The sequence below is a fragment of the Anas acuta genome, chromosome 3, assembly GCF_963932015.1.
Source record: "Anas acuta chromosome 3, bAnaAcu1.1, whole genome shotgun sequence".
In the NCBI taxonomy this organism is placed as follows: domain Eukaryota; kingdom Metazoa; phylum Chordata; class Aves; order Anseriformes; family Anatidae; genus Anas; species Anas acuta.
The window spans coordinates 93,448,463-93,474,557 of record NC_088981.1 but is presented as its reverse complement, the minus strand read 5'-3'; the positions used below and the strand labels follow the sequence as shown (position 1 = coordinate 93,474,557).

Sequence of the window (26,095 nt, the reverse complement as noted above, 5' to 3'; positions counted from 1 at the left end):
TTATATCAGCTAAGAACTCTGACAAATGTCTTTTTTTTTTTAATGAAGTAATGACAATCATTCATTAATTCCCACTGATTTTAACTTCTAGTCAAATATCAATATTCCTCAGACTCATGAACAGATTACTGTCTTTTTCTTTCTATAAAGATTATTTTCTGAAAGCAGATAATAGCAACAGGATTTACTCTTGTACTGAATAATTTTCAAATACAATGCCCAGCATAAAGGGATTCTCTTCCATGATTAAGACTGCAACACACAGATGTTATACAGTAAAAATTAAATAGTGTAATTTTCCCTCCCAATCTGTTGTTGATCCCTCAACCAGCTCTTGTTCTGAGCTGTAAAGGAACATAAAATGCAGTTCAAATTAGTTTAACAACCTTTTTAGCACAATAATTCCTGGTGTAATTTTGTTCAACCAAACTGTACCATCTTTGATTTTGTGCTGTGTTGTGAGAAACTGATAAAATATTTTATGCCTTGTTGTTTATTATGATAACTTTACCCCCTCTCTAAATTCTTTGATTTTATCCCTGGTGATTTAAGAGCTACAGAAGCCAAGTCCTTCAGAGTGTAGTGTCTTAATTCTCATAATTTATTCTGAAATTATGCACTACAGCTGTGTATATTTGGAAGCTGATACAGTCAATTTCTCCAACAAGTGGATGAAGATCTTTATTTAAAAAGCAAATCAGCTTGATGACTTTTGGAATTCCAGGGTGAAATCTGACTGTAGAGTTAAAAAAATTAAGAATGACTATTATTTTCTACAATTGCTTACAATTCCTGTAAAATAGCACTCTACTTCCCTTTCTTTTTTTTTTTTTTTAGTACATGATTTATAATGCTTTACAATTTCATATTTAATTTATTGTTTGCAGTCTTTTATGCCTGCACCCTGACAGTCTTCTGTAGGCATTTTTTTTTCCTCATAACTGCTGTTTTTGTTTGTTGTTGTTCTTTTAGATGATATTTAATTAATATGAAGATTTTAAATTATTACTACTTTTATTTAAATATCACAGCACATTAGTAGCCTTGCTGATTCCCATTCCAATGCTATATTCAGCATATATTTCCAAGTAATTTCCAGTCTTCTCCTTCACTCTACTCACACTTCACTAGGCACTTATGTCAGGACTCAGTTTAAGATTCAGTTGCCTAGTTGTATGGTTCAGCAGATAAGTGTAGTGTGCTGCATATCCAAATTTTCATCTCAGAGGTGGTGAGCTAGACAACATAAGCAATGGAGTCTGCAACTCAGTGACATCTGCTTGTGAATCCATCTGTTCCCTTTCCCCCAGGCAGTTAGTGCTACCAGAAGTGGGAAGTTCCCACCTGGCTTTGTCTCCAAAAAGACATGGTTCTCTCATAGGTCCTGTGTTATGTCTGACAGAAACATGTAGATATTTCAGGCACCCTAAGGCATCTCAACACCTGGCCCTAGACACCTGCATTTAGTCAAGTGATTGGATCCCAATGTTTGCTACTGTGGGACACATACAATTTCATTTCTTAATCTTAAGATATATCTCACGGTGTTCCTGTCAGGAAAAAGACAAATTCCATTTCCAGTTCTGACATTAACATTTACTCTAAAGATAATAACATCAATATACTGCTTAAGTCTCAGAAAACCCCAGTGCAACTCTAGTACAAAATACCTTTTACATTGTAAAGGAACTTTTATCTATTCTATTTTTCCTCAGTATACCCATAACAAGAATTTGCATTTTTTAATAATATAATTGTACTCCTAGTGCCTTTCCAAGCTATATAGATTTTTCACTTTTCTGGGATAGAAGTGAGATGTTTGACTGAGATTCACTTTTAGAACCCAGTGGTTTACTTGTCTCCTTCAACATAATACTTAGCATAATTTTACTTAATAATAAGTATTATTACATGTATAAGAAATAATTTTATTTCTTTATTTTATTTTATTTTGTTTTACATTTTGATTTCAAAGATTTTTGTTCCACTGAACATTTTCTCTGAGCTAGTACTCTCCAGTGAAAATGATTGGGAATGTTATCATTTTTCATTACTTCTATCAATAAAATAACAGGTCATTTTTTACACCTAGTATATATTCCACAATGACTTCTTAGTCTATTAGTAGGTAGATCTTTGCAACTAATGTCTGTTTTAAAATGTAAATGAGATAAAGAAATCAAATCTCAAGGATAACCCAGATTCAGTAAAAGATATTTACACAGACTCCTGTTGTATTATGAAAACATATATGATGTGAACACCATTGAAATAAGACTGATTTCTGAATTTTTGAAATAATACATCGTCCAGTTCCTGTTAAACCTACCGGATGGCAAAGAGTTTTAAAATGTTCACATTTCCCCTGACTTTATTTTTATTTTTTATTTTTTTTTAGGTTACTGAATATTTACTGATCATTTTAACAAATTTCTCTCAGCCTTCATACTTCAAGTAGCAGTACTTACAGCAGCAAGTAACACAGCAGCTAAAATTCAAGCTGACTTTATTATCATTCGTTTCTATAATATATTTCTTTTTGACTCAGAAAATTCACTCTCAGATGTCTGACTTAGCAGCAGAAAGGATATTTAGGGATTTTTATTTTTTTTCCCTGGGGAATCTGAACTTAAATTAAGCTTTAAGTGGAAGCTGTGCCTGGGTACTGTAACATGTGTTATAGGTATAACCAAGGGAGACAATGTGGAATTAATTCATTTCATCAGTAAAACTGAAATCATGAAAGCTACTGAAGTACAACTTTATAGGCAGGAAAAGGGAAAAAAAATGCAAAGATTAAATTAAATATTTCTGCTGAGAAGTCTCATTTGGAAAATTGAGAAATCTATTTTAGAAAGTACTTTCTCCTTTTCTAAAGGTACTACTGCAGAAACACTTTTCACTTAGGAGTTTTTTGGAAGAATTGCTTCCAATATTCTTTTGGGAATATTGCTTTAGAATCTATATTAGGATGAACAAGCCCAGAAGTCTCCAGAAATGCTCTTAGCTGGAGCTGACATTCATTCCCAGAGGCAAGATGTCAAATCAAACTGGCAGGGGGCCTAAACCACTGTATCATTGAACAATATATATCTGCTTGTTTCACAAAACAACAGCTGTTTTCATTACAGCTGATTGCTTTTCAGACAGAGAGAAGCACTATAGCCTGGGAGAAACGAGAACTAATGAATCTCAGCCAGCCTATAGAACAAGCCTGAACCAACCATGCCAAGTTTTAGGAAAGGCTTTGGCAAATGGGCCTGGGAATTCATGCCACATTTGCTGCCAGTAAAGGTCAGCCATCTATGGAAATGTCAGTCTGTTCCACCTTTCCTGCTAAAATCCTGCTCCTGATTCACCCAATAACCTTAAGACTGGCTTTGACCAGTAAACAATAAACCAACTTTATTATCTGCTCTTTAGACTACAGCCATTAAAAAACTGGCAAAATCCCTTGCCTCATCAAAATCTATAATCTATTACTTAGTTATACAACTGTTACATAAAATCTATATGTTGAATACAAAATAAGTTAATAATTCGTGGAACCATGGATTAGTAGGGATGGCACAGATCAAGTTGCTTAGATCATTAAGTAGTTTATGCTAGAAAGGATCTCTGAAGGTCATCTAGTTCAATCCCACAACTCAGAGAGCCAGCTTCAAGCTAAGTTCAGGTTTCTGGGTCTTCCAAGGGTGCTTTTTCGTTATATATGAGGACAGATGTTGCACAACCTCTCACATTGAATAACACATTACTAGTGTTTCATGTTGTAAAATACTTTTGCTTCTTTATGTCCGATTGCAACTTCCAGATTGCAACTTCCTATTGCAACTTGCAGAAAAATGTGACTGTCACCTTCTGTCTATTGGCTGTCTTAATTTTATGATTAGAATAGATCTCCACTAAACCACCTCTCCTGAGCCAGCGCCCACAGCTACCCTTGTACGTCAGGTGCTACAGACCCAAACATGTCAGTGGATTCCTTCTGGTTTTGTTCCAGCCTGTATTTTATATGTGGGTGAGCCCAAGACTGGACACAGTGCTCCAAGTACAGAATGGCAGGTCATGAATAAAGAATAGTTGTTTTCTGCCGACTACACTCTTGTATACTTTAATGTAATATATTTTAGTTTAGAATATTTGAATTAATGACCTTGGGGATGGATTACTGAGTAAGCAGCTCTTCTTTCTAAACTGTAAGATAAAATGCATATATCAAGTCTTTCTGTTTGTATATGACTAGAATGGAACAAAACCTGGGAAATTAAATTCATGGCTATATTATAGCCAAAGATTAACAAAAGGATTCTCTTCCATTTTGTTCTCCAAGCTTTCTTCAATTTAGAAACATTTCTGAGAATCAATATACTCCTGTCAACAAACAAAACTAAAAGTTGAGATTTTTTTAGAAAATATCAAGCATTAGAAAACAGTTTAATGGTAGAAATGTGAGTCTGCAAGAACTGCTCATCATCCTGTTTAGACAAATAGGAGAGAGAATGTATAGTACTGAATTCAGGAATACAAGAACATAAATTTGATGTAATTTTCATCTATCCTTAACACTGATGTAAGTATTGGATTTTCATACTGCAGCTGATGTAATTTTTTAACAAAATGGCCACCAGACAAGAAGTAGATCTCAGCTTGATATGAAATGAGATAGCCTATGTATATCTATTTTTAAATTTATGATCATGACTAGCTGTGTCTGAAATACATTTGGCAAAGAAACAACAAAGATTATTAATAATCCCTAAACATTCACATGGCAGTGCAAAAAAAAATGCACGAGGCCTTTTTAAAAGACAACAATTAGATTAAATGCTTATTATCACCAACTTTGTTTTTATGATTTCTTGCATTGAGTGACCAGTAGCTACTTGATGCAATATGTTCTTGCATCTGTAATCTAAACTTCACCTCTATGCTAGTTGCAAAGCTTTTGCTTCCAAAGTGGACATTTCTGTCTATCATTCTGCACTTCTTCTTCTTCTCAGACAGCATTGAGCCTATGATTGACAGTGTCTGGAAAACAAGCAGCAGCACCATGGTCCAGATAGGGGTTTTACTTCTAACCAGCAGTCATACTATCCAATTGAATTTGTAGGAAATTGAAACAGGAAATCATCATCAGGCAGAACTCGTGGCTAGATGAAGAGATAGATACACATTGCAGTACTCTGTTTCCTACACAGTCTTTGTTAAAAAGAGGAAAAATATGGTCCCAGAGCCTGCAGTGAGATGCCTAGTAATTGGAAAGGCTGGAAAGATCTTTAATTTCTCAGTTTAGATGCAGCCATGGTACTACAGCAAAAAACTGTGAGCTTATTCTGCTCAGCGTTCCTTCATATCAAACTTAGACTGAAAGATTTGGTACCTGGGGTTTTAAATATATATACAAATATATATATAATTTTATTTTTTTTTCTCCTTTGGCTATTAATGCAGGTGTGCCACACAGATCATGGTTTACTGTTAATCTAGGATAATTTATTTCACTGCAGCTGTTTTTTTTTTACAAAGATGACTTGAAACTCCAGGTTTCCCCATCCACACTATAGGATTTCTCATGTATTTTTCCTGCTTGCCTTTCAAAGTGAATGGAGCACAGAAATACAGCCAAATCATGTGGCACTGGTGGGATACTGGTGCGATAAACATCCTGTCAATTTTGTACATTCTAGGATTAACTTACACTGTAGCAAAATTGCAATAACTGTTCATATCTTTTCACATCTTTAGTTTTCTATCTGTCTTATTACTCAGAGGAGGGGACAAGATTCTGCATGGCTTCATGGATATTGCCGCAACACTTAGCGTGTGTTGAAAGATGTCAAAGAAAACCTCAGGTTTACAGGTCATTCACCTCGCTGTGCAGTAAATCAAATTAGGATGTCAGCAATTCAATTTTTGCTGAGAGCAGCTGGGAACACTTCTAGTCCCAGCTCACAAGTGATATTCATAAAGGTGTTGGATGAAATCTTTAACAAAAATGTTCCTAGGGATCTTCAGCTGAATTGAAGAATTGTGTTCACATTAATTTAAATACTCCTACACAGTTCAGTTAGTTCAGATGGTGAGCTCTCCAGAGGAGGGATTCTGTCAGCGAAAACATGAGGTAGTTGCAATGAGAAACTAAAGATACACTTGTACTCAGAAGTTTTTCTAGTCCCTGATGGCAATTTCACTTGTGGCTAGCAGGACAATTTTAATCATCATCAGACTTTGTTGTTTAAACACAGAGACCTCTATTAGCTGTTTTCTGTTCCTGGTATTAGGATAACTAACTAACATAAACATTACCCTTGTGTTTGATTGTTTGAAGTCACAAAATGTGAACAAATGCATTAAAGGTCTCACTTGTGTATCTGTTGTAACAGGTGGGGTTCATTACCTGGCAAAAATGGACAGAAACAGAAATTCTGGGTAAGTGAATCCTTAGCACTCTGTTTTGAGTGAGAAGACAAAATTTCTACAGTATGGATTATCAAAAAACAACTTTTCTTTCATTCCTTCTCTCAGTATCTACTTTTCCCTTCACCTTCAAGTCTTCTGTATAATTCTGTTGCTTTTCAGGCAAACTTTTATCCTGCTGGCCCTTGAACTATAGCATCACTTGTCTCAATTTCAAAGCCTGTTTTATCTGATTTCCCTACACCTACATGTGTGTTTTTTCCCATGCCATCTTTTCTGTCTCAAATCTTATTCAGGTTTCCCATGGAGACTTTCTTCATTTTGATTCCTGAAAGTGAGAGTCAATAATATATATCAGCATTAATCATTAAGCCATTTTGAAAAGACAAGCTATCTATTTGAACAGCATTGACAATGCTTTCCAGCTATGAGCAAAAAATTAATCATTGGCTTTCAATGATTTAGAGTAAGTCAGATTTTATCACTTTGGTTATGATTAATAGTTCATTCCTGTGTTGAGAAGGTAAATTGGAGTTTACTTAGCTGATGGCAGGGTTTATGGTAGTTGGTTTTACTGACATCTAGGGCAAAGCTCCTACTAACTTCATTAGAAACTAAATTTCTCAAAATGTCAATAGCTACCTGAATGAAACCTAATTTATTCAAAGTCAGCTTTTTCATATTAGGTTCTCTCTTTAACATATTATTTGTAATTGGAATTTTGACCACTGTTGTTTAAATGACCATTTCCTTCAGGCAATGGATGGATTATCTAATGATATCTGCTTCAATATATCAAACTGCCTAGTGGAAACAATAGTCCATTATTATTAACCTTGACTTTGGAAATAAAATTTTCATCAAGATAAATAGGAAAAATGCATTCTGATTCTTGCTGAATCAGAGAAGCTGTTTCTTTAAAGAAAACTACCACAAAAGATTGATTTTACATTTTACACCTTGCATTCTTAAATACCACTTTAAAATATATATATTTTTCCTCTTTCTTTTTCTTTAGATTGCTGCAAATTCCTGGGGAAAATCTTGGGGAGAAAATGGCTATTTTAGGATTCTACGTGGACAAAATGAGTGTGATATTGAGAAGCTGATTTTAACTACTTTAGGATAGCCATAGTCTTCTACCCTAAAGTATTATACCATATGCTGCTTTATGTATCTATTATTTTCATTGTTGCATATAAAGGCTTTCTAGAGAAATAAAAATTTCTTCTCTGTAAATTTTCTTTCTTTCTATTATGAGTTGTTAGGGCTTCCTGACTTGAACACACTGCAGCTATCATAACACTGTTACAATCCCACCTTGCACAAAGACTCTTATACAAATAACAACTGTCTCCAAGACTACTGAAAACCTTGGTGTCTCATAGAGCAGGAAGTTCCCTCGCCTGTTATTTACATCTCACCACTATATTGTTATATTAATAATGGCTGATTCAATGGTGCTTGAAAAATGGGGCTACATTGTTAGTATTAATCTCTTTTTGTTGCATACTGTGGTCACAAATCCTTGTAGAAATATGATGTGCTCTTCCACACAGAATTGCCTCAGATAGCTCATGGTCATGGTAGATTAAAACAAACAAACACACAAAAGCAAATAAATATCACTAGAATTGTCATCCTGTTAGCGGACAAATGTTTCTTATCCTAGGTTACATTAATTGTATGTATGTATTATTTACTCTTCCTGGAAACTAATGTTTTACTAGTAGATTCCATAAAGTTGATGTATTTAGATTAATATAAAAATAGTTTATGATGAAATAGTATATTCCTATTCCCACAACCACAGTTAAAGATGTACATTGTAATAATTTAATTGAATGAAAAAGAAAAAGAAGAAAACGTAATTTTCCCTCAACAAAATCTAGTCAAGTTTCATTCCTGAGCTGCTTTCCAACCTGGGAACGTGCATGTGACTGGTTTCTTATCATTCCCCAAAACCTGTTTCTATTGCCCAACAGAGAGTGTCAGAAAAGACATTCTGTTGTTTGTCTGTCATCTCTGTAGTCTAGACACAGCTCCCAGTGTTGGCCAACAGGATGTCTACCAGTAGTTCCTAATGAGAGACCCAGGGGCCCTTTCATTCCTAACGCTCCCTTAGCTGCTTTTGTCTGAAGAAGCAGCCAAATGGAATGCATCCCCTCCCATCAGCATTGTTATAGTTCTTCATAGGCTTAAGGACCATTTGGCTTATTTATTTATTAAAATATAGATATTACCACTACAAGTATAAGAAGTGAGCTACTCTCTCTCCCTTTTAGTTTCAATTAATCCAAAGGCCAATTGCCAATTGGAATAACTGGTCATAAAATTATCTGCAAAAGAATCAATGTTGGCATGTTAAATATATGGGAGAAAAAGCTACCATGAAATTACAGTAAATGAATTTTCAGTGACACTTGCATTATCTTTAATAGACTATTCCTTCCTCATTCTTTCATTTCTAGAAAATGAAGAACTTGACTTCTAGTATCATCAGCAAAGGAGTAATAGCTTTTCCTTCAAGAACAGTTTATATGCAAGAGATGTCCTTGCCACTAAAATAATGTTACTTAAACTAAACTCAAGCAGTATTTATGTTGGATCATTACTGGAAGACCTATTATTAAAATATGTCATATTGCTGCAGATCAAACTCCTCTGTGGCCTCTAGTGTCATACAATGAATTTAGACACGAAAAACTTAATCACTTGAAATTTATAGTAGAATATAACAAAAGCAATTTTAAAAGAGCTAAGCACTCTGAGAGAAGTAACCTTTCTAGGTTTGGTGAACTAATCAAGTACTTCTAAGGAATATGCTCCGAGCCATCTACAAGGCCACTTCCTACACACTTGATGCATATTGATTCTATAAGCTTCAAGATTTCAAAAGAGTAGGACTTAGCTCTGAAGTGAACTATATTACAAAAACACAGGCAGTCCTTTGCAGGTTTTATTTTATTCAAGTCCAAGCTGTTTTTCACTCCTATAGCTCTTACAGTGACTATTGCTACTCTTGATTTGCTTGCAAGAGCTGTCCAGGATCTGAGCAGTCACGTTAAGCATCTTCAGTGGTAAGAAAGCTCAGAATTAGTCTTCTAGATCTTTATCTGCTCAAATGGTCATATTAACTCGAACAAAACACTATAAGCAAGTGAAAAGAATCTCACCATGTCAAAGCAATTTAATTTTTAGCAGTGATATCATTTTACCCATCTTCTGTGGTTTACCTTTGGTACTCTGAGGAGTTCATGTGTTCAGCACTTTCTTCATGCTTTCTCAGTATCACAAAGCTGTTTTCAGTTTGCTACAGTATCTGGAATTTAACAGGCATCCAAAAGCTTATGTGGGAAAACCACCTTGCACTTTGAAAACTACATTGATGTTGCAGCAGCTTCTCTGCTGTTGTTCAAAGGGTCTCCTGTCTGTACAGGTATTCTCACTCACACTGATCAAGAGGCACTGGGGCCAGAGACTCTCGTGAAAACTATCTGGAGACAGATTTTAAATGTCAGAAATGCTTTGAGCTCTAGTCCACTGTCTGGTGGGAGTATGAAGAAACTTGCTCTTCATTAAGATGCCACCTTTCTCATTTCTCTCCTTTTTTACCTCTCTCTCACTAATGTTCTGCTGTGTTTGCAGTCTTGGACTAAAAGTGCCACCTAGTTTGGAGCTTTTTTCTATATGAATAGAAAGAGACAATATGTGGTTCAGGTTAACTCAACAAAGAACGCATTGGCTTTAAATCACTAGCATTATTAATGTTTTGCAGGAATCACAGAAAAGGGTGATAGCAGGAAGGAAGTCAATGCAGGAGTAGCCTCTTGTGACATGGTGTTAACTTTCCTTTTCCATAAATACTGGAAGGTAACATTGTTATGGCAAGAAAAAAAATCCCTACTCAGACATCCAGGTTATGCATTACAGAATTTCTTGTTAACAAAATGTTATATGAAGTTTTGATTTGCTGTCAGTCTGTGTAAATTTTAAAACTGAGTATAGAAGTAGCTAGAAAAGCATGTGTCTTGGGACCTGGGACCTCACACTATCCATAACTAATGTAAAGTTCCTTGTCTAAATTCCTGTATATTTAGAAAATGTTTCAAATAAAATTCTGAACAGAAATACCTGTAGGCTTCATGAGAGTTTGACTCTTTCCAGTTCTAACTGAGCAGAACAGGCTTCTTTTACAGTTCATATTAGTATTCCTTTTGGTCTTTCCAGCAATCGGATCCTAAATGTTACTGATAATATCTAATAGTTGAACAAGGCTATTACCATTTCAAATGGTTTTAAATGCAAATTTACTTAAAAATTAAAATGGCTAACAAGTCAACAAAGGAACCCTGCCATTCTTATGTTACTCTTACCCTTTTTTTTCTATCCTACTGTAATAGAAACATTGACCATCTGATAAATGGTAACAAATCACACCCTGAAGATTAGCTTACTGTGCTATGGAAGCACTATCAAGCCTGACTATATTCTGTGGGTTTGTATCCTTTTGTTTGCATGTGGGTGCCCTGTGTGTGTTCTGTATCATTCTGTTCTCATATATGAGTGTCTGGCAAGCACTGAATTCATGAAGGCAATTGCTCTGTTGAGGAATCTGAGTCACACACAGGCACCTGAGTCTCAGGGAGCTACTTCTACATGTGGCTCCAGGCAGAGATTTTGGTGGGCCTAAGAGGCATAAAAACATCCTCACTACCTCACTACCAATCACTGCACACACCTTGGCAAGACTGGGTTTCCCCAGCTCTGGAGTTTGCTAATTATCATTAGGAAGTCTACAAATTGATGGCACCTGCCACAATATTCAATACAATTTTCTGTAACTGTTTCAGAATCCTGAGTATGATGAAAATGCTTTTTACAAAACCAGACAGTATCATTAGACTAGACAATGCACATACTCCTGATGAAATTAAGAAAGTTGAAGCACTTGAATATCACACCTAATGAGCATCATTGCTTGAGAACAAATACTAAAGACAGCAAGGCTGCAAAATGTGGTTGGAGCAAAGGGAAAGGTTCTGCCAGTGTGGCATTTAAACACTTCAAATTACTATGGGAAAAAGAGAGGACATGGACAACCTCCTGAATTCCTCCTGAATGCCTGTGCCAGTGCACCTGTAGTTGCTACCCTGCTACTCTAGCTGGGGGATGCAATACATGGTTTGGGTTTTACTAAGAGCTTGTCTATCTGCTGCTTAGTGTGTGTTACTGCCTGTAATTTTTCCTTAGGAGTCTGTGGTAGCAAAGAAGGGTTTTAAGGTGGTTGCTTTATTCTGGATGTCTGGGGTGAAGGCCCTCTAGAAGAACTTTCTTTGAGCATCTGGGCTTCAGTCTAGCAGCCAGCACTGAAACTCAAACCTGTACAGCTTTATGTATAGCTTAGTACAAAAAAGACTTGAAAAAATTGTTATTTGGGATAGCAGCCTAAAGCAAGCAGACAGGCAAAGCTATGAAGCACTTGCAGCTGGAGCAGTTAGTAGACAAGCCCTAAAAAAAATGAAAAGGGAACTGCTTCCCCATAGTTGCAGGATCAAGACAAGTTGCTAGATGGAGAGAAACACTGAAGAGAATGAGCTACCCTCCCAGGATCCAGAGTTAAAAGGAGATTTGCTTGCAATTGTCTTTAGCTTAATGTTTGACTAGTGGTGTGACAGGAGCTTGCACCTGGGCAATTAATGCTGCACCTAGCACTTGGTAATCATTTCCTACATGAACAACTGGCTTACATCTTTGTACCAATCCCCAGTGGCCTCTGCAAGGATTAAACCTTCATCAAGGTGGAGTCTGAATCCTCTGCCTGCGTTAAGAACAAATTTTGAGCAACATTACTTTATTCTGAAAGATTTATGTCCATTCAGCCAATATGCCCATATCAAGGTACCATGTTTATTTCCAGACCAATTCAATCTGGGGACTCCCAGCTTCTGGAATTTTCTTGTTCATTTAGTCCCAGTACCATGTGTTGTTCAGCCTTTACCTAGAGCCAAGAAGTTTGGAAGAGGTCAGTGACTGAAGACTGTGTAGAGTGAACTTCTGCTTCGTAGAGCAGTCTTGCTCTAGGGCATATTAAAGACAAAATTAATGCAATGAAAGGAATCAATTTTCACCTTTCTTTACAGCGATGAAGCTGTCAAATATGCATACAGTGTTACTTACATCAGTTATAGTTATTACTTCATCTGTAATACTTTATAGCTGTGTCTGGAAATCTTGATCATGAAGCAGCACCATGCAAAGCTATTCCTGGTGAACACAGCAGAGAAGAAGGCCTGAGGCAGCAGGTCATATTGCTCACCACTAAAATCCCCAGTGCTTTTTAAGTTTTCTGGGGCCACTTAAAGCCATGGGGAGCCTCAGGCTGTGTACAAAACACTTCAGGGTTATTTGGAGGTTTCACTCAGATGTGCCAGCAGTGACAGCCACATGAACACAGGAATTTGAACTGCTTACAGAATCTATGCATAACTGTTTCCATTACAAAATTCTGAAGACTATCTCCCCCCTCCTTTTTTTTTTTTTTTTCTTCATAGGATAAACTGTGTAAAAATACCAATTCTGTGCATTACATTTATCAAATCACTATACAATAGTGATATTATACAATATGTTTTATCAAGGAAAAGAAATTATAGAAATTATATGTAAAATTTAAATATTTAGTCCTAGTGTGCTGTCATAGTGTGAAGGGCTTGGCTGATGGACCAAATTCACTAGCAATATTACTGGAAATGACGGTACTACTGTTCTCACCAATATGGCATAAATCAGCCAATAGGGCTTCTGTTCATCAAGAGACTTGCAAGTAGGGAAACTGGGCAAACACAGATTTACAACCTGCATATGTCTTTTTCTAAAAAAAGTCTACGCAAACACTTTTTAAAAAGTACTTTGTACTTGTAGCTGGCATGATCCACAGACTATGGAAAACCAAATTAGAAATATGTGACCTCAAGGCAAAAAGGATGGAAAGAATGGAAAGGGGAGAAGGGGTTTAATATTTCTTTCTCTTTATAGTCAGGACTGGAAGAAAAAAATAAACACATTTTTGCCTCAGAAACAAAACTAGTTTTGCTGGGTTTCAGCTCTCTCTGAAACAAATATTTTGGTTATTTTTGCAGACTATTCAACAAGTCTGGGCCAAGCTTTGAGAAAGTCCAAAGCAAGAGTACGTTTCTACAAGAAGCTGGGTTTTTCTCTACCCAACCTGTTTTGGAGCTCACCCTTATTTCTTTGACTTCTTCACTGATTGTAGTCCAAAACCAAAATGGACCCTGACATGAGATTAACACAGTCACAGTGAAGCTTCGCAGCAGGATTTAAAAAAAAAAAATCCACATTTGGTGTCCAGTCAGTGGATCCTGCCAAGATGCATACAACAGTGTTACATACAGAAATATTAGAACACCTAGGGGGAGGCTGCCCTCATGTCATTCTCAAGTAAATAATTAAAAAACAAACAAAAAATAAAACAAACAAAAACAACAAAATAAACAAAAAAAATGATTAGAACAAATCACTCATTTGTCGAAACTCTGAAGAATTAACTGTTCCATTACACTGGAAAACTTCCTCGTTTTGAGTGAAGTTTGGATGAACAGATGGCATTTCACTAATTGGCTATTTTTAATATGTATTTTTCTTTCACTCTTCTGGTGCTTCTCTGTTTCCTCATGAGGTGTTGCCTCTTAATGTGTTTGTGTTTGTGTATTACCTCGTTATTACTGATATGTTCATGTTTTTGACAGTAAAGGTGGTATTTAAGTATGGTCGAAGGCAAGCCATCTGTGTATGCTTGGAATATTATGCTCCTAAATATTTGCATGGTATTTCAGAGAGGCTACAAGAATTCACCTTAGCAGAGCAGGAGAACAAGAAAATTAACCTAGTTCCTCGTTACTGGATTTTCTCAATAGGCAGACAACCCAAGTAACAATTGCAGAGAGGGGAAGAATGTAAATGGGCATAACAGAAGTTTTGGTATCACCTATTATTTCTGATGCTATTGTGATCTCCTTTCAGCCAGCTTCCCTCTGTGCATGGTAGTTCATGCTCACTCCTTGCTGGGATAATCTGATGACTCCATACAACTTCAAGCAGGGACTGTAACTTCAGCATGGATTTACCCTAAGGGAGTGGTTAATGATTAGTCATCAAAAGATAAAATCCTGAGAAACTGGTTACACTTCATTAAAGATGCTAAGCAATGCCTGTGGTTCAAGTCTGAAATCTTGGCCTATTGTTGTGCTGATGTTGCGTAAACAAGATGCTGGGATAGTTCAGACTGATGCCCCAAGATAGGCTACTGTATGTTCAGTTCTTAAGGCTACTGAGAACTCACTCTGCATGAGATACCCTGAGTCTTCACATACACATCTCCTAGCAGAGCTAAAGGCTATTGGACTGTGTGTGCTGCAGAGGACAAACAGGGATCATGCTCAACAGCATGACAGGAGCTACAGTACCTGTGTGCATCAGGCTGTGTGTTATGGTAAATACAGAGAGAACATTTTGTCCAAAGTGCTGATGTGGGGCTAGAATTGTCCTAAAGGAGAGCTTAATCCAATCGACAGGTAATTCAGGCAGCAAGGATGTTCAGAGCTGGATAAATCTCAGGAAAGAGACCATTTTACAGCGTTGGTAGATAGGGGAAGAGAAACTGACATCACCTACCTGGACTTGTGCAAAGTATTTGACAGTGTCTCCCATAATATCCTTGCCTCTAAATTGGAGGGACAGACTTGACAGATGGACCACTTGGTGGGTAAGGAATTGGCTGGATGGCTGCAATCAAAGAATCAGTAGCTACAACATCCAGGTGGGGATGAGGAACAAGTGGTGTTCCTCAGGGGTCAGTATTGGGACTGAAACTGCTTAACATTGTCAGTGACATGAACAGTGAAATTGAGTGCATCCTCAGCAAGTTTGACAATGACACCAAGCTGTGTGGTGCATTTGACACACTGGAGGGAAGGGATGCCATCCAGAGGGACCTGGACAGGCTGGAGAGGTGGACCCGTGCGAACTTCACGAGGTTCAACAAGGCCAAGTGCAAGGTCCTGCGTCTGGGCCAGGGCAAGCACAAGCACAGGTACAGTCTGGGTGGAGAATGGATTGAGAGCAGCCCTGAGGAGAAGGACCTGAGTGTGTTGGTGGATGAGAAGCTCAACATGAGCCAGCAAGGTGTGCTTGCAGCCAAGAAAGCCAACTCTATCTTGGGCTGCATCAAAAGAAGTGTGACCAGCATGGTGAACGAGGTGATTCTCCCCTTCTACTCTGCTCTTGTGAGACCCCACCTGGAGTGCTGCATTCAGCTCTAGGGTCCCCAGCACAAAAAGGACACAGAAGTGTTAGAATGAGTCCAAAGGAGGGCCACAAAGATGAACAAGGGGCTGGAGTACCTCTCTTATGAAGACAGGCTGAGGGAGTTGGGGTGGTTCAGCCTGAAGAAAAGAAGGCTTCAGGGAGACCTTATAGCGACCTTCTGGTACCTAAAGGAGGCCTACAGGAAAGCTGGGGAGGGACTCTTCGTCAGGGAGTAGAGTGATAGTACAGGGGGCAATGGCTTTAAACTAGAAGATGGTAGATTTAGATTAGACATTAGGAAGAAATTCTTCCTCTGAAGAAATACAGAGGGTAGTGAGGCACTGGAACAGGTCGCTCAGAGAAGCTGTGGATGCCCCATCCCTGGAAAAGCTTAACACCAGGCTGGATGGGTCTTTGAGCAACCTGGTCTGGTGGGAGGTATCCCTGCCCATGGCAGGGGGTTGGAACTAGATGACCAATAACATCCCTTCCAACCCAAACAATTCTGTGATACTAAAGGCAGGTTGCTCAGGTAAAGGTTGTGAAGTTATCAAAAGAAAGGAGATGAATTTACTTTGCTGAGAACACTGGCTAAACAAGTTAAGACTGTATGATTATTTTCTTCCTGTAATAATTTCAAAAAATATAATTATACATGAACTAATGGATAGCCAAAAGCCAAGGACTTACCATCACTACAACACAGCAAAAATATCACATCCTTCAATTTCAGTGGTGATGCACTTTCTCGTACAGGAGGAGAATAGGCAGAAAAGGAGAAAGAAACAAAGTGTACACACTTCCTTCATGTATATTCTTGAAAATAAAGATTTGAACTTTTGTAGTGTCTTCATATTTACACTGGTTTGTTCACCCACTTACTTTCCCTTCAACGAGGAAGACACAGAAGAACAGTTTAGCGTGCTGAGTGTACACAAATGTTATTCTCTGCCCAGGTTTCAGTGAGACTGATGTCCTGGTTGTAGATTGAGTTGAACTGGGGAAAAAAATCACTGTTTTTTCATTTATTTTGAAAGTCTCCCTCTTTCTTCAAACCCTTGAAATAAAGCAACATATTTGCTCAGTGCTCATATCATTCTGAAGGGATTTGGTTACATTGCACGTAAAAGCACTCAGGATGCTGTAAATATATGGTCTTAGTGCAGTGCCAGTCTGGGCAACGGTAGTTGTCTTTATTTAGAGGGGTCAAACCCAGGACCCAGTGGGATTGCCTGCATCTACATACATGAAAACTGTCTCTAGAAAAATTCTGTTAACATGTGCTTCAGTGCTTGTAGAGACAGAAATGTTAATGTCTTTGTTATGACTTTATTTGGAGGGGTGGCATGGTGTGGGTGAAAATGATTTATTTGACTTTGTATTTTTTATTTTTTTTCCCAGAAGAGCAGAGTATAGCAAAGTTCCACAAGCATTTAGTAATTTTTGACTATGATGAATCTCCTAAGGAAACATAGTACCACTATAACTGTATGGCACGCGTAATGCCAAACTAGAACTGCTGAAAAATAATACTGTTCCTGACTCTTCACTGAACAAATCTTATTCTGTGGCTGCTTAACCTTTCAGTTTTGCTTATCAGTGGTTATTTGTATGCAGGAAACCTATGATATTTACATAAGGCCATTATGAAATCTATTTCTCACTGGCAGTAGTAATAAATAAAGTATTGTAAAAGAGTACTTCTTTTGCCCATGGAAAAAGCCTGAAAACTGGGATAGGTTGGATGTTAAAATTATGTTACAACAAATCCTCACATTCCAAATAAATTCTGTCCCACTGCAGCACATGTGTGTTTTTATCCTTCTTTAAGCAGACTGGGCCTCAATTCAGTTATTTTTAATAACAGTTTAGCTGCCAAATACACTTGCAGTGTTATTTACCTGGCTTTGGGTATCTGTATGTCTCCCTTGGCCTGAACTGCCTACTCTCCCCTCCCAGGATTAGGCAATTGGAGAAAATACCCAGAGATGTAGGAAAACTTTGGACCATATAAAGAGAAAGGTAACAAGGAATCAGCAGTTTCTTTACATTATTTTGTTTTCCAGGGCTGATCTTCACCCCAAAAAAATAGGATGAAACACTTGGTGTGCTCAGGACCCAAGATAGTATGACATGGCCCTTGATGAAATGCCCCTTCAAGATATAAGTGCTGGCTCCCCATTTTTTTCTTGCACCTATTTAAGTTTCATGTCAGTTGTGTTGAAACACCTTTTGGAGCTTGAGGGTGCATCTGTAGACAGAGCTAGTAGATCCAGAGGCGAGGAATCCCAAACCATATGTCACTGTTGTGGTTTAACCCAGCCAGCTGGCAGCTAAGCACCACACAGCCCTCTGCTCACCCTCCTCCCTCCCTCTCTGGGATTGGGGGGGAGGGGGGAACAGGAAAGTGAAGCCTGTGAGTTGAGATAAAAACAGTTTATTAAGACAGGAAAATAATAATAATAATAATAGTACTACTACTACTAATAACGTGTATGAAACAAATGATGCACAATGCAATTGCTCACCACCCACTGACTGTTTATCCCTGAGCAGCCATCCCCCCCACCCCAGCTAGCCAGCCCTATATATTGTTTAGCATGGCATCAGATGGTATGGAATACCCCTTTGGCCAGTTTGGATCAGCTGTCCTGGGTCCGTCCCCCAGCCTGCCCACTGGCAGGACAGAGCGAGAAGCTGAAAAGTCCTTGGCTTGGTGTAAGCACTGCTCTGCAACAATTGAAACATCAGCATGTTATCAACACTCTTCTCATCCTAATCCAAAACATAGCACCCCGCCAGCTACTAGGAGGAAAATTAACCCTATCCTAGCTGAAACCAGGACAGTCACATCGGCTAGAAGTTCTTTCTTTATTCAAACCAACTGCTTTCAAAGCACTGAAAGCATCTGTGAGGTATTGATTGCCTTTTTTTTTTTTTTTTCTCCCCACAAAGTTATTTCTATTGCTGTATTCAGAAACAAACTGGTTGTCTCTAGTATTACTTTTTCCTCACTGATACATTCAATAGCAGGCATGCAGGTAAGGTCTTCTGAAAGTGCTTAAGAAAGCAGCTAGTCATGATGCACAGAGAAGTTGGGTGAATTATCTCTGGGTGCTTATGAAAAACCCACTTATGGCTATTAGAAAACTAGTTTATGTTCATAAAACTCCACTCTATGCAGACACAATGTGACTTAAAAAAACATCTTAATGGAGTCTAGCTAGAACCTAAAATCAATATTTCATTTCTTTTAAAGAGAGTCTTTGCTTTCTAAAAGGCACACAGTAGTGCCTGGAATAAGGATGTGAGAGATTCTGACTGATAAGGTCATACAATCGGGGGATTGTATGTATATCTACCAGCACTACCACATGATCCATAGTCTTTGTTCACTTCGTACTTTACACTACAGTTTGTCTTTTGGTATGAACCATTTGATAAGTGATTTCCAGTGATTTTTACATTCATAATTAAGAGTCTGCTTTAAAGGTACAGGTACAGAATTTTGTGCATGAATTTACATACAGTTTCTTGTACTGATGACAGAAGCTTTTATAGATGAGTTCCCCTCTCAGATCTCCTGTGATCCACCAGAACAGAGGTCTGGTTACAATAGTAACAGTACATGGGGTTTAACCTGCTACTCTCACAAAAATAAAACTCCTTGTCACATAGGGAGTCCTTCAACATTGCTAATATTTGCTTACTGAATATCAGCAAACATTGTAATGCAGGGAAGCCTTTCAAAAATTACTTATAGCTACATTTCCATTTTCTTCAGACTCTAAAGAGGCACAGGCTCCTTTTCTAGCTGGGATTTCTATTTTTAGAAGAGCAGTAAATTTCATTAGTAGTTTCTCCAGACTGGCTGTAACTCTCTGAGCTGAATGGAACTGAAAGAATGAAGTAATCCCATTCATTAGTTTCTTTAGATGTGCATCATTTGAAATGGCACTATTTTGCTGGGCCTTATTTAGCTTGACTGTAGGTTGCACTTGATCTAGCTTTAATGAAGACAATCAATTTCATGTTTCAAAGTAAAAGCAGCCCACTGCATTCTTTAAGAGAAGTGTCTTGCTAAATCCTACAGTTAAATAATTATAAATCAGACTTCAAGGAACCAAGAGTTTAAGTAAATCACAAATATATATCATTCTGCATCCAATAGTGATGTGAGCATTTTTATATATTTATTCCTTAGCCAGATGCAGGATAGACTCTGAATGTTATAGAATTTGGCATGTTTGTTAGGAAATACTGTAGCATGCTGTGTCAATTTGAAGCTAGCTGCTATCAATAATTATTGGCATTTCCTCTTGTTCTAGTACTATAAGACTGATTTTATTTTTTTTTTAATGTGCTTCCCAATTTTAAGTGGTGTCACATCACCCCTTCCCCAAGACCAATTACAGGTGGCATATGCATATTAGAAGACCTTGTAAGTACTTAGTAGAAGACTTATTGAAATAGAAAAGGTCTTTTTTTAATCACCATGATCATATCTAGGTCGCACATTCATATAAAAAATGGAACAGAGTTGCAAATTTCATTCCATTTTTATTGTAATAAAATTATAATGTGACCGATGGCTTTAGATGGCAAGCTGAGTTACATTTCAACTTAAAAGCTAAGTATATAGTCTAGTTATCAACCCCCTAAAATGATCTAGTAATTAGGAGAGAAATATTTAGGTCTCATCATGATTTTTTAAGCTTTATTGTTAGTAGCGTTTTTTCTAAAAGCTTTTACTTCTTTTAAATGCTGTTCTCCTGTTGTTGACTTTTACCCTGTTTTCCTAATGTGAGTTCCTGTCTTCCCTTAATAGCCTATTGCCAGCTGCAGCCTAACCCAAGGGTAGAAGACTCCTAAACTAACCCATGCATCCTTGGCTGCTGTGGAGAGTATTCCTATGTAATGGGAAATCCTTCTACTTTTAATTGTCTCAAAATCATTGTCCTGTAAGCCAGTTTACAGTAAGTGCAGCAAAGACGACATAGCCATAAGAATTAAATTCAAGCAATTATAATGTTCATAGAGAGACTAAGCAGAAAGGAATACTTTCTTACATGTACCTGGCAGTTAGCACTAATGACCACTCTGACTTGTGCAGTCTCCTGCCCCCATTAAGATCCAAAATCCTTAGGCCTTGTCTAGGCATTTGGGACTTTCAGCTTCCTTTTATAACTGAACTCACACCTGGGATTAATCCTGCTGAAATCATCCAATCTGCCCTGCCTGCCCTTTTCCCTGCCCACCTTCACTTGATAAAAAATGAAGCCAAATCGTCTTAATCCCAACATTGGGATTAATGCATATTTCTAGGTAGTATGCCTGTAGAAGTACAATTACTGTGACCTTTCCTCAGATGCTTGCAGTGCTTCTAGTTCCATCATAGTAGGCCTGCCGCTTGGGGCACCACAGCAGGTCTATGCCACCTGCTGGCTGACAACTTCTAGTAGTGCATGGGAGATGTCAGCATTTCTGTCCTCTACTCAGGTAGCAGCACCTGGGGAAGGGGGAAGGTGGGCTGCTGCATGCTGTGAAGGCTGTAGTGGGATACAGCTCAAGCTAGCAGGAGGAGGAGGGTTATGAGAATATGGATGGGGCAAAAGGTCCAGGAGAAGGAGGCTGAAGAAGCAGGGATAGTGGAGGCTCATTCCTTTTTCAGAACAGTCCTTTTCTTTGCCTTTACTGGTGCAGACCTTCCTTGCCTGTTCCCCCATCTTTCCAAGGCAGTCCTGCTCCCAGCCCCACAGTGACCTACGCAGGCTGGAGGGGTGCTGGGGTGCTGCCCCAGCCCTCCCGGACCTCCCTGCTAAGGTTTCAGCCAGAGGGCTAGGATTTGGACACTCCTGTTTCTATTAAAGAACAAAAATAAACTTTTGCTCTGTCTATTCTTGTATTGGAGGGTATGGCTTTGATGTAGGTGGTATTTCTACCCTTTCCACTAATGAGTAATACAAAAAATAGTAGCTGTTTTCAGGGGAGAGATTTTTTTCCCCTGCTACACATTAACAATTACAGTATTTTCCTTTAAGGGATGTATTTGGCAACCAATTTTAAAAATATGCATTTCTAAATATAACAATAACTCATAAAATTAATAACAGAAGAAATTATGCTAGGGAGGGATGATTCTTTGGACTGTTTCTTATGCATCTTCCCAATTCACCTGTACTAATTCCTGACAGAGACAAGATGCAGCACTAAGCATTTTGCTAGGGCCATTAAGAACATAAAAGTCTAGTATATAGGATAGTTAAGCAGTCTTCCATTATGCACTTCCTGTAGCTAAGAGCAACACAGGCTTTTTTTTTTTTTTTAACTTTATTATTATTATTTTTTAATCTACTACAGCTGCATCGTTCTTTTGAATAAAATGTGAGTAAGAAAACTACATTGGGTTGGATTATGCCACTTTCTGCAGAATGAAACACAAGTACACAAGTCAAATTATGTCAGTGAATAACAGTCTAAAGGTTTTGAACAAATGTGGAACATTATTCTTCTTAATTTGAAAGAAATGAAAAGAAAAAGCACAAAGCTCTTTGTTTCTGTAATGAAATTGCCATCAGAACAAATACATTAGAGGTACAAAAAACAGAATTCAAAAGCAGTAGTTGTCTGTATGCTATTAAGACAGGGAAACAGTATGTTTCCAGCTGAGTGACCATACTTCTTTATGATCCATTAGGCAAGCAGAACTTAAAGTTCATTCCAGCCTACATGTAATTCCAGTAAATAAAACAAAACATGATGTCAAAGCTGGGGAATCACTGATGGCCTTAGCCTAGCAAAGGAACAAACTAGAATGGGACTGACAGGAACAGAGCAATATTACTTTAGACCTCAAAGATATTTAATTTGAGTCTTTTTTTTTTTTTTTTTTTTTTTTTTTTTTGAGAGCATTTTGAATGGCAGTGTGATTCATTGGTTATGCTGTACAAGCTTTATGCTGTACTGCAGGAGAAATGCTATCAGGCTTTCAGAACCACAAGCTGGTCTGAGTAGACTCAGAACTGAGCTGCAGGGAATGTGTGCTGGAGATCCAGGAATAAGTGATGGATTTGAAACTATAAATAGTGTACTTGTAAAGTGAACAAATCTTAGTGGAAGAGCAATGCCGGAAATGAGTATCTTCTATAATGACACTAGTTATACAATGTACCCTACTGGTATTAACCTGTGCACTCTTTTCTTTCAATATAGTTTTGCTCAGAATCACAGAAAATAAGTTAGGGATCAGAAAGTCCACTTCATCTTTCCTCCCTTGTTTAAGGCTTAAAAAACATTCCTGACAGATCCCCAGTGAGTTCTGAAAACCTGCAGAGGAAGAAGTTCCACGTAATCCCTCAGCAATTTCTTCAGCTACTTACCTGCCCTTCTCATTAGAAGCTTTTCTGTCTGTCTAATGTAAACCTGCATTGCTACAAGTCTAGCCAATACTACTTGACTCATTCACAGTAGAGATGAGAAAAGTTTATTCCCTTACTTTTTTTATTTTCCCCACCAGCTTTTTAAGCTTTTCATGATGTTCCCACATAGCCTTCTTTTCTCTTGACTAACCAAATCCCAAATCACATTTTTATGTTTCCTCAAAGACCAAATTTACTGCATCTCTGATAATTTCTATGGCCTCATCTTTCTGAAGTGTAACATTCACCACTGGAAACATATGACTTCCTGGGGAGGCCATAGCGGTGCTGAGTAGAGCAGAATGCTTGCTTCTTGTGATTCACTTCAAACAATTCAAGTTTTTATCTTTCTATTTAATTGCGACTAGTTTGTAAACACCCATTACCCACATTCTGTTTTGCATTCTTGAGGTAGATTGCTGTTTAACTGAGTTTGTGCATATGATTGTCTCTGTTTTTTATGGACATAAAGATATAAGATTTCATTATTTGTTTTTCTGATGGTTTCTCCCATTACACAACATAATGTTTCGTTCTCCTCTTCCTCCACCAGTAAGCTTACTGTCCCTTTCCAGATTGTATCTCTTGTACATTTAATGAATAATAGTTTGTTCAGGTTCCTAATGAAAATATTTAAGATTATGGAACCCACTAAATTTTCCTATATTATTAAATTAATCTTTTAATTTTTAACCTCTTGAAAATTGTTTTTGCCTATCCATTTTGTATTGTGCTTCTGGCAGAAGTCAAGTGAATGTAACACAGGGTCAATGGTCCTATTAAACTGAAGATATATGCTTTCACCAAACTACAAGATTTTTTGCCATGTCATATAAACTGAATTGGTTCAACACGATTTCTTTTTTCAAACCCATATTGTCTATTGTTTATCTTTTCGGTATTTTCTAGGTAGTAAGTAGAGGGTGTTTTTTTTTTGTTTGTTTGTTTGTTTGTTTCTCCTTAATATTTCACTGAGAATTGAAGTTATGTTGATTTCAGTAGCTTTTAGGCTTAATCTGTTTGTCTGTTTTTATTTTCCCCTGGGAATGAAACACTTCCTGATATTTTGATTACTGTCTCCCAAACTGCCTTCTGCCTCCACGTTCAAAATGAGTTTCTGAAACATGTTCAGAACTGAAGTCACTGTTCTTCAAATGCTGTCTTAAATTCCTGGATCTAAAGCTGTCCTGCCATGTTCTGCTGTCTCATTCTCTTTCTTCAGTGGATCTGCAGCCATGTATTTATGACTCTGACCAGGTGTGGCTGTTGTGCTCGGCTGAAGATCATTGTATCACCCAGATTCTTGTCTCCCTTTTCCTCAAACTCAGAGCCTGTTTTCACCTCTGCTCAAGTGTCATCTGCAACACAACATTTTTGTTTTCTTTTGACAGAACAGTGGAAGACACATTCCGTGGAAACCTAGATCAGGATATCGTCTGAGGATTTTTGCTCTGCCAGATAGAAGACACTTTGATGAAACAGAACTCCCCAGAGAATTTGCTTCTTCCTTCTGGGGTTTTTTCAAACTTGAATTTTTGCTTCGAATGTTGTTGTTGCAGGATCAGTTCATGAAAGAATTCAAATGCATGTTCTCAAAACTATCTGAAAAGACAGTGAAGACAGACTAGATTAACATTCATAAGGAAATGTGTAAGGATGTGTAACATCATAAATCAAGTTGTAAAATGATTTGTTCAAAAACTATGTAGACCCTGTTGGGGGAGATTTTTATTTTTTAATAAGGAAACTAAGAATTCAGATCCATTAACATGTTTATGTCTTTAAACCAAATAGTGTGGGTGTGGGAAACATGCACAAATCCCACCCCTCCGACCAAAAATAAAATAAATAAATCTTGAAATATGTCATTTTAAAATGCTGCAAAACAATGAACAAACATGTAATAATAGTAAGAGATAGCCATGACTGACTACTGACTAGAAAATTGACCTTCTTTATCTGTTATAATGTCATAGGATGAGAGAGAATCTCTTTACAGAGAACATCATTACCCTGTTTTGTTTTCAGACTTCCAAAAGCCTTGCTGAGTTGATTTGTACTAAAACTCCCCCAAAGAGAATACCTATAAACAGATACAATTTATTTTAATTGTATTTTCTGAAGGGTGGCTTAGTCTCTAAGCTTATGGAAAATACTTTTAGGAATTCTCTGTAATTTTAAGTATTACAAACAATAAAATTTCATATTGGAAGGATGATAAATGCTTCTTTGTTACAACATTATAGATTACTGTATTAAAGCAAAGAAAGTAAAATGTGGTTTTAAGGACAAAACAATGAAAACAAAATTTAACAGAATCTGTGGTCTAGACATATTCAACTCCTCATTGTAAAATGTGTGCATAATATACACAGCAGGTCTGATTAGCATTTTTATGTAGTAACTGATTTAACTCAGAATATAACCAAGAAAAATGTATTTTCTGTGCAAGGTATCTGCTTTCTGCAGAATATATACAAATATATTACAAATAGACAAATAGATTATTTACATATTATATATACATATAAATATATGTACATATATGCACAAACATATGTATTACATATGTAGAAACAGTTTGCAAATAGCAGAATCTTCCTGACATTAAAAAAAAAGTTTTCAAGTAGTCAGCAAAAACTTTATCAGTTAAAAAATTGTAGTATTCCATATAATGCTTGAAGAAAGGGAAATAAAAGTGTATCATCTCCCATTTCAGATCCTGCAGCAGTGCTGTGTCCCATGCAAGCTACAAACATACAGCTACTGGTGCACTACTTACATGGGAGAAGGAGGCAGCTGGGACCATGATCTAGAGTGGGTAATAGAAACCTGAGCTATGAGTCTTGTTGTGATGACATTGTTGAACACAAATTTTTGTGGTCTCTAAAAAAAATACGAATAAATGGTTTTAATGTGTATTAGAATTA

The 26,095-nt window shown here is 37.3% G+C and overlaps 1 protein-coding gene across 3 annotated transcripts in view; it reads left to right on the top strand.

Annotated features, from left to right (window-relative positions):
* TINAG (tubulointerstitial nephritis antigen) overlaps positions 1–25,387 on the top strand; it is a 62,010-nt gene extending 36,623 nt beyond the window's left edge. Inside the window, exons 10-11 of one of the 3 annotated variants that reach the window (XM_068678381.1) lie at positions 6,387–6,432; positions 24,557–25,387. In XM_068678381.1, the coding sequence (XP_068534482.1) occupies positions 6,387–6,432; positions 24,557–24,793 (283 nt within the window). In that variant the 3' untranslated portion in view covers positions 24,794–25,387. Of the gene's footprint in view, positions 1–6,386; positions 6,433–7,438; positions 10,554–13,562; positions 17,550–24,556 lie in introns of those variants that run through there. The other 2 variants (XM_068678383.1, XM_068678382.1) reach the window with 2 other exon arrangements.
* Positions 25,388–26,095: the final 708 nt, after the last annotated feature.